The sequence below is a fragment of the Leptinotarsa decemlineata genome, unplaced genomic scaffold (assembly GCF_025532065.1).
Source record: "Leptinotarsa decemlineata unplaced genomic scaffold, Ldec_3_MD MMD2_tig00026317_RagTag_RagTag, whole genome shotgun sequence".
Classification (NCBI taxonomy): Eukaryota; Metazoa; Arthropoda; class Insecta; order Coleoptera; family Chrysomelidae; genus Leptinotarsa; species Leptinotarsa decemlineata.
Window position 1 is genome coordinate 2,319,954 of NW_027412686.1, and position 10,090 is coordinate 2,330,043.

General features: G+C 32.6%; 1 protein-coding gene across 6 annotated transcripts in view; it reads left to right on the forward strand.

Annotated features, from left to right (window-relative positions):
* ckn (CRK like proto-oncogene, adaptor protein) overlaps positions 1 to 10,090 on the forward strand; it is a 378,299-nt gene that overhangs the window by 235,435 nt on the left and 132,774 nt on the right. Inside the window, exon 1 of one of the 6 annotated variants that reach the window (XM_023156647.2) lies at positions 9,949 to 10,089. The exons of the other annotated variants lie outside the window; for them this stretch is intronic. Coding sequence (XP_023012415.1) covers positions 10,065 to 10,089 — 25 coding nt within the window. The 5' untranslated portion in view covers positions 9,949 to 10,064. Of the gene's footprint in view, positions 1 to 9,948; position 10,090 lie in introns of those variants that run through there. 6 annotated transcript variants of the gene reach the window in all.

A 10,090-nucleotide genomic window follows, 5' to 3' on the forward strand; every position in this document is an offset into this window, starting at 1 on the left:
TAGGAGGACGATTTCGAAAAGTTCTTTAACTATCTGGCGCAGTTTATTCGAAGTGTTTTCGTGTGGAGCACTATGATTTTTCGATATCCAGTAAATACATTTTGAAAATGATTTTTGAAATCTAATAATATATTTGAAGAACTGGTAAGGATTTTTAATGGAATGAAGAGTGAAACATATGCAGATTTTTAAACAGATTCCGGTTTCCGGTAGTTAATTCAATGTTCTGTTCCTTACGGAAAATTGTGTGTTTTTTTACGTATATGTATCTGAGAGAAACATTTCTGTATAATCAACATATTTTTCCAGAGTTTTCGTTATTATTTAGGATCACTTGTGCGAAATAAGGATTAACGAGGTCTAACTTTTCAAAGGTTGATGCCTAGCACGCAAATAGATGTAAATAAGATGAAACCAGAGCTTAAAAACAAAACAATAATAATAATACTCTCAGTTTCCCAAAAATTTCAAATAAATATTTACAGGCAAGAATATGAATACCATTACAATTCCTAAATATTGTGAGCTTTCTCTTTTTGTGAATAAATACGAACACATAGAAATAGCTTTCTGACTTTTCCTGCAACTTTCACTGATATTCAACTAAATGAAAACAGGGCAGAAATAGAAAAAATTGCTTTTAAACAATATTACTTTTTTATAAAGTTAACCAGATGAATGGATGATTCGTCAAGTTACGAAGTGTCGTAAAATACGAAGAATTGTAGTGTTTGTAGTGTTGAAGTTTTCAAAATATCCAATAGTGCAAAAGAGAGATTGAAACCAAGTGTCTTTAATACTCACATCAATACTTCTTACATCTATCACTATGCATTATTACTTTCTGTGATAGTTTCCCGTTATTATAATAATAATTAAAAATAGAAAGCCCGAATTTGTTTTTTTCGAAAAATTAACTTTTTTTGTATATGTGTATACTCTTTATCAATTTTCATATAACAGAACATTCACATTGAGTCATAAACGAACTTCTTAATATTCAATACTTCGAAATTGTCGAAACAAGTCACAAAATATGAAAAGAAATCGAATCGGTCTGATGACTGTGTCGAGCAGAGATACATGTGCTAAGAAAATACATATTTTCAATTTATATCAGAAACATTCACCGTTACCAACACAGTAGGATCTGGCGAATAATTGCAGACTTACAACCATTTCCCTTAACAATACCAATAACTCCGACAGAAAAAACTCCTGCAGATGCTTTTTGTTCGCCCATCAACATGATATCACCGAAACCGATCAAGTGATCACCTACAGGTAACCGATTCAGGAGAAACATCTGCAAGAATGTTCTTTGAAATAAAACTTGCACAAATATCTGTCGTATATAATCCTATATTCATCGTGGTCTTCACTAGCCAGGAAGTAGTTGTTTTCCGCCCGGAACATTCCAAAACACACTGTGTAGGAACGTTGGAAGACGAGAAAATTTGTTAGCTATATCATTTTTTTTACAAAACATGAAATTTATATGGTAAAACTTTTTGTATTGCCCCTAGAATTTTTTCTTCGTATTAGATCGATTTCTATGAGTCTATTAAAAGTTCCATCAAAGTTGAATTGAAGCTAACCCGATACATACATTATTAATGATGAAAAGTCCATTTCAAGGTAATTGGTGCAGTGTACTTTAACTCAACCAGGATTATGCCCCAAGGCTGGTGTGTGTAAAACAGAAGTTTATTGTATCAGTTTACTGCTCCATCTGAAATATTGCACAATTATCTATACGGTGAACTAATTGGTGCACGGAATCTGATTTGAACTTTATAAATAGAAACATAATTCTTCATTAGATGAGTGGAAATGCACAAAGTAGTTTACGAAATCGCGGTAATTGCGAATGACTTGGCTTGCCCATATATCTCGACTTGTCAAGGACTTTTCCAAAAAGAAGTTCATTGAACTATATTCGTTGTTCATTATATTCTTGACTTGATTACTAATATCGACGAAACTCTTTGACTTCTGGCTATTTTGGGAGCTGAGACGTACCTTTTCCAGTAATTATGAGTTGATTAATAAAGACAAATAACAGACGAACAACAAAAGGTGATTCTTCAACTTAAACAATTTTGTAAAACACATTAGGTGTAGAAAGTATTTCACAAAAAATTTTGATGAATTACCTTCTATTAAAAATAGTAAAAATTCGTGAATTGGCATATATAATGTCACCGAAAAGGATCTTTTTTTAACTTCATTAATCATTAGCAGTGAAACTCGAAGGAAGAATTTTTCAGCATGTTCGCCGTTGTTTTAATGTTATTCGACTATAATTTCGTTACGGTAAATAACCGAGTCACAAAACAGCATATCCGACATTACTCTCATTTTTATATATTCCAAAAGATATGGCGCCCACTTACGACAAGACTCTCGAATTGCATTGAGATAGATCTCATTGTTTATGAAGAATTTTTAACACCACGTAGGCATAAAGTACGACACGGTGTGGAGCTAACGAGATTATAATCTCTTTGGTTTTACATGTCTTCATTACAGGAATTTGTATAGCCCGGTGAATGAAAGTAATTATTGTCGTGAAATGTTTTGATATCTACGCCAGGAAATATTTCATCAAGGATCGGCAAAGCTTCAATTTCAAAGACTTTTCTTTGGTTTTAACCAATTATAAGTAATCGAATGGTATATTTTGAATAATAACAAGTATGGAAGGTTGCACCTCGAATAATTGCAAAAAAAATACACGTCAAATCGAATAACCATGAAACAAGGAACCATCTTTGGGGGGCTTTCCATTTTTCACAGAAGCCATTTGTTTGATGTCTATGACTGTTTTCGAGGAATGTATCTTTATTTTTATCAATATAAGAAAGAATATAAATTCAATGCAATAGCTTCCTGAAGGGTTTTCATACTGAAACTGTTGAAACTGCTTGTGTATTTTCGTAAATAACACATTCAAAACTTTATATCTGACAGAGTCATGAATCCCATGAATCCAACAACATTTTCAATTGAATATATACGAGATATCGCATCATTCATCATTCATCATTTACATCATTTTCATTCATTTCAAAATGGTGTATACAGGATGTAACATATGTACGTTAAAATATTGAAGTGACGTTGTTTCTGAGAAAATGTTAAGAAAAAAAGTCTATAGGTATAAACTTGTGTCCGGAAATGCTTTGTTTCGGAGATACAGGGTATTAAAATTCGTTTATTCGTTTGTTCGTTTCTTAAAAATAATTAATGCAAAAAATAAGTTATCTGCACAAAATTTGGTACTCGGGGTTTTTTTGACGTGGGAAATCATAATTTTGTAATAATTTTCATGTAACATCTAGAGGCCGCTACGTACGATGTCATTATTTATTTAAAATTGCTTTTTTGACAGTTAACTTTTGATACTTTTCATGAAAAAACCTAATTTCCACACCTTTTCGTAGTGAAAAAGGTACACTTCTTCAACACCGCTTGAGTTGATCGTTTTCGAGATATTCACAATTTTCTAAATCGATGCATATTACTTAGCTCCTGGTGCTGAGTGAAGTTGATGAGAACATTACAAAAACTTGGTATGAAATGTTAATCAAAAAATCTCTCTAGATGTTACATTCTAATTAATACTAAATTATGATTTCCCACGTCAAAAAAATCCCCAGCTACCAATTTTCGTGCAAATGAATTCTATTTTTGGAGGGTTATTTTTAAAAAAAGAACAAAAAAACTCAATTTCAACACCCTGTATCTTCGAACAAAGCATTTCCAGACACAAGTTTATATAAACTTTTTTCCTTAAAATTGTCTCAGGAATATATCATTTGAATATTTATTCTACACTCTGTGTGTTATAATGGTGAAATAATTATATGGTCCACATAATCAGTTTCATGATTAACGTCAGTGAATAAAAAATATATATTTGGAATGAGTAGCAGGCAGGTTTGGTGTAGTCGTATAGGGCTTGTGGTAAGTCTTCAAAACTGTGGCCGAAGAGCAATAGAAAGAAGTAGCCTTGCCTGCTTCCGACTTTAACGTCGCCATTTATTATCCTTATAAGCATATAATCCAAAGTTTTACAGTTTTCCAAATATGTAATGGGTAATAATGAAGGATATTATTATTATTACTACTATTATTATTATACTTTGGATCGATGAATTGTCGCCTACTCATAAATCATGTGATATTTCCCCTCTAGTTTTACGTACAATGATAAACCAGTTCAAAATTATTCGAGTCACCCAAATACAACCGAAATTGTATCTTTTCGTTGTCACAATCAGGCAAATCAGTTGAATAGATTTATAGAAGACACTGAAATTTTGTAGAGCAACCTTTTATGAAATTTTGAGCCGGAGCGACCATTGTCAGAGTCTAGCTATTCCGATGATTATCAGTTTACAAACCTTGAGTGGTTTTGGATGAGAAATAATATATTTAGAAATATGTTTAAAATATGTTTTTCCGTTAACCAGCTATCGCACCTCTGCTAACGACAACCCTCAAAAGTAGAAACTTGTGTGAGCAATGACTAATGAGGTCTTACCTTTTAACGTGTGATTCCTAAAACGTGTTGAACGATAACAAGTGAAAATCGAGCGTTCAGCCTGGGGCTTGAACCATCGACTCACTCATCGGTCAATTGACTGAATGAACAAAGCACCCACGTTGAACCGCCCGGCTACCAACCGACCCGGTTACAGTTTGCTATTGTGTGAATCAATAAAATATCGGACTCTGTGGGTGGGTTTTTGCTCAAAGGATGTTTTTCTTGCTAAGAATGTCGTTAGAAGTATATTGGATTTGAGATATAAGAAAAGGCTAATAATGATAGAGAATACCCAAAAAAATGAACTGAGGAAAACTAGAAAGAGTCTGAATTATTTGATTTTCACAATCGATCATCTGTGATAACACAAATTTCAAAAATAATGAAAATTTGTTCAGGTGGCTTGTATCGTATGATGAAATCATTCATAATCAACATCTGTTGGTAACTTCCATATAGAATTTCAAATGATAATTGATAAAAAAGTGAACAAACATCATTCTGTTCATTCGAAAGGAATGTCCAGAATGTTAATCATTGCATGTGGTATGAAATCAACCATCATTTCACTTCAATGTTTTTCACGGATATCATGAACATATCAGAATACCATTTTTGCTGATACCAAGATGTTAGAACATAATAATCTAGGTGCAATTTAATTTTTCCTGTGATATGTAGGTAATATACTGATATGGAAATCTAGTACTAACCCGTATAATAATAAAAACTAAACTGATTCAACGATGGACGGTGAATATTTTATTCGAGACGTGCCTTCCTAGTACTCTGGCTATTAGATGAGAGAGATCTTGTTAGAAGTCAACAAAAAAGGGCATACCGTTAAATAACAGGGGAACTAATGGTAGGCCAACAGTAAATTATTTTTCTTTGCGTTTTTGTCTGTTGCCGCTGAATTGCATCACCAGCTTTCAAGAATTTGATTCACGAACTAGTGAGAGGCTGACCTGGACGGTTTGTAAAAATTGTTTCTCAGCGTTTCCAACCTTATATAAAATTATCGACTGCGCTTTCGTCTTTTTGTTCGTGATTCTTAGTTGCATTCGATACCTACAAGTTATTCTCAGAGTTACGGTCATTTGAAAATCACGATTCTTGGAAGATTGCTTATTTGCTGATTCTTTGAATAATTGCTTATTTTTCATCTGTTCGCACATTCATTTGAGAATCGAAAATTATATGTATATATATGACAAAAATTATTGATATTTGATGGGTTCTGAACACTAAACATCGATTCGTTTTGTAATGACATGTTCATCTTTATTATTGAATGGATAAAAGTCAAAGTTCAAATACGTTGCCAAATATAATGATACTGGGGAATTTATAAATTGAAACGTCCTCACTTGTCACAGGATATATTTCTTTTAATCTAACCAAGTTTTGATACTTCATTATAATATTGTTCTACTATTTGTTTTTGTTTGTTGATTGTATAGAAACTAAAAACCTTCAATAATTGATAGATTCACTTTTTTGAGAAATTAAACATTGCATTTTCAGGTGAAGACATATGCGATGACTGGATTAAAAAAAGAACGAGTGTACCTATTTCATTATTATTATTTTAGGTTTTGAAACTTATTTTTTCATTTAACTATAGCGTAGGTATTGCAATAGAATAAATGGATATAGCATATGCTCAGCAAGTTGTTATATGTGATTAATACATTACATTTTGTAATTCTACCAACTCTTCAGGTTTATAAAAATCGCAGAATATGGGATTTTTCCTTTATAAAAAAATGTACCCATTAGATTATTTTTGTAAAAGTTCATAGGCGGTGGTTGCATTGTGAGTTTAGTTGCACTCTCATAGGAGAGTGATGTAAAGAATACCATCTGATACATAAATATACGGAAATGATTATAATATTCTTTCCTCTATTTTCTTCTTCTTCTGAGAGTTTTCGTTCGTATGGGGGCGACAGCTGATTAACTGAAAACAGATTTTCTAACCAGATTTTTTTTGTATTATAGACCTTCAATCACACTTTCAGTTCCGGGTAACTCGTCGTCAATCCTTCAATATATCTCGTGTACCATCTCGTGAGTGCAACCATACGTGCACATAAACTCCCAGAAGTGAATGTAATGTATCGAACTTTTTTGTTGAGATATTAAATTGAAAGTAACAAACGTTGAGGGCGAATAAGACAGTATCTTGCAGTAAGTACCGTTTACACCCTACTTTCGCTAAATTATTACCCAAATGATCAGACCGATCGCGTCCCACGCCTGATTTTATCTCGGAAATAATAAAAGCGGTTCTTCATACGTTCAACGCCTGCTACAATCTACATACCAAATAGGGAATAAATAAAAATTTGTTCGCAATAAATCCATCGGCTAAAAAGCAACAAAAAGTTATCCACTTGTGTATATCTATCATCCCACTCCCTGCTGATATACAAGTGCCCGAAAAAATACAGGTAGAAAAACCTTGCGCGCCGTGTTTAAAACCACGCCACTGTAGTGGGCAGAACCGGCCTTAGGAATGTTGGCCCGACATTCAGATTCGCGTCGTATTCTTTATTCATGAGATGTTATAAATACAAATTGATTCGAGATTCAGAATCATTTCGAAATTGTGTTTGTAACATTTCGAATATTTCTTATCCCGATTTTTGTCGAATGTTGATAAAAAAGAAAATTGATTCAAAAATAGTCATTATATTATTGAAATAATTAATACAGTTTATTGTATGATTTTCACTATAAAGGGTTTTACAAAAACTTCTCAAGCATAAACTCAGTTTATGACTGGCTATTATATAGCGAAACGCGTGTCGCGGTTTTTGTAAAAACCTTTATAGTGAAAATCATATAATAAACTGTATTAATTAGTTTTTCAATATGGATTTTCATCAAGTATCGGCCAGTTCTATTCAATCATTATATTATTGTTCATTGACATTTTTCATTCAGTTGAAAATACATTTTCCAACACCTCACCAGTAATCAACCAGAAAAAATCCTTTGAGAGCTGTAAACGGTGGAAGGAAAAGAATATACATTTTTAGGTTTCTTCAGATACTTATTGTTTTGTAAGATTGCAGCTCAATATAATTCATACCATTCTCACGATAATAATAATTTATAACACAGTAAAGAATATTCAATTATTTATTGTTGATTCCAAAATAAAATGTGACCAATAACCACCGTCTCTTTTGGTAAATTCTGGTTGAGTAAAATTATTAACATTCAAACTTTTCCTTTTCTGTTGAGTTAACTATTACGAAATTTTATGTTTTTCTACATATTCGTGAAATATTTTCAGAATACAAGAAACAAAGTATTTGAGAAATGAAATTCAATCAGTTACACAAAAAAATATAGTACATTATTTTCAGTCTTTAACCCTTGAGTAGTTTTTAGGGAAATAGCTTTTAGAAAATCATTTGCATTACATGTCTTGTGTTATACGTTCATTGAAAATTATTATTTTCGTCAATCATTTCGCTTTCTTTGAAAAGTCATTCACATGAAAATTATTATTTTCGTCAATCATTTCGCTTTCTTTGAAAAGTCATTCACAAATGACAGTTTCAAATATTCATATGATTAACAGGACAAGTATCAGCCAAAATTTCTTCCCAGCTAATATAAACTTGACGTTTATCGGACAATATAAATATCTATAATAATTAGGAAATATTTGAAACTATAGTTTAGTATGATGGTATCAAAACTTCAAAAATATGAGGAATCGCATATCTTTTTAAAGTAAAGAAAAGTAAAGTAAAGAAAAGAGTGTAGTTTTTTTTTCTTTTTTTAATGACAGAACACAAGCACTACAGGAAAATCGTCAAGGCGCTCTCAGAGCGGTACCTGGGCTAAAGTAGCGATTCACATTGGATTTGAATCGATGGAGAGTGAATCCATTTGGAAAAACGTTCTCGGGAAGTTTATTCCACATAAACGCAGTTCTCCAGATGAAAGAGTTCATAATCAGTGAAATTCAAGGTGTACTGAATTGAACCTCAAAACGATGAGCAGCCACAGTCCGTCGCGTATTTCTGATATGTAGTTGAAAATAATAATTGTTAATAAATATGTTTTTTCTGTCAACCAGCTGTCGCCACCCTACGAACGACAACCCTCAAAAGTAGAAAATTGTGTGAGCAATGACTAACGAGGTCTCACCTTTTACCGTGTGATTTCTGACACGGAAATGAAAGAATAGCACTTTCACTTTGAGCATCCGGGTAATCCAACTGAAAAGTAGTTACCTAATCTTTTTTTCCTGATATTCAACTGTATAAACTCCATCAGAAAGGAAGAGTAAAAAAGCTTCTTGGTTTTTTATTTCCCCATCCTTAAACAAAAAATGTGAAAAACTTCCAGAGAATGGAAAAAAGAAATTGAAGACGTGTAGAGCATTCATGAAAGTTTTTTTCAGATACAAACAGAAGAATAAACCCTTTCGAAATAACTACTTTCAGATGAACATCAAATTAAATGAAAGGAAAAGTTCTTTCGCATCAGCCACTTTCATATAAATATTGAATTTAAAGAAATTCACGCCTTCATATTCAGTACGAACACCAAATATTCTTTATAAGATTGAAATAGATATCATCTATATTAACGCAAGCTAAAATGATTGAAGAACATGTATCGATATAAAATTTCTCTCTCATGAAACTCATATCATCCTCAATGGTGTATTTGAAAGTTTCGGGACATAACACTTGTCCAATTACGTCTTCAGCACTTTTTTGGATAACATTACAAGACGCAGCACTGATTCCTTCCAAATAATTTTATAATTAGTTTTTATTGCAGTCCGTTTTTTCTTCGTTAATGGTATTGAAAAATTACATAATTTTTTTCTGGCATTTTCATAATCAAACATTAATGTTACTACTTCAGTGGCAGTATTTGAATTTGTATTTTTTTTATAGATCGGTGATCCATTACCCTCGAATTGTACTTCTATGGATTCGTCTTGAGTTTACTTTGCATTTGTTTGCGAAACATTCATTTTCCGATATTTTCAGATTCATCCCCTAAAAAATATATTCAATTAATAATTCTACCCTGCGGTTATATTTCAATAACCCAATCCCACCAGTAAAATTATGTTTGCGTCCCAGTCCTGAAAACAAAATATCAAAAACGGACAAAGCAGATGAACCAGCTCACAGCACACCGAAACTCAATATATCCTATCAAGCGAATATTATTCGTCCAGATTCAATTTCGCGATTTATTAGCTCCGGGCCCCAGCGAGAAAATCTCTAGATCCGACCCCAACGTAGAAATGAGTTACAGGTGGGCGAAGAGGTTTTTCTTTTTTGTTGTGTTTTGCAATCCACGTGTGGGTTTTCGTATACCACTCATATCTCGGATGGAGTCAGAATATTATACGACAGTCGACAGTCGCGGTTTCAACATATAAGATTCGTTGATCGAATAGAAAAGTGATCGACTGGTGTTTTCGGTCGCGGTTTTCAACTAATGTTTCATCGAATTCGGTGATATGATCCAAGTGGGTTTTAGTTTCCG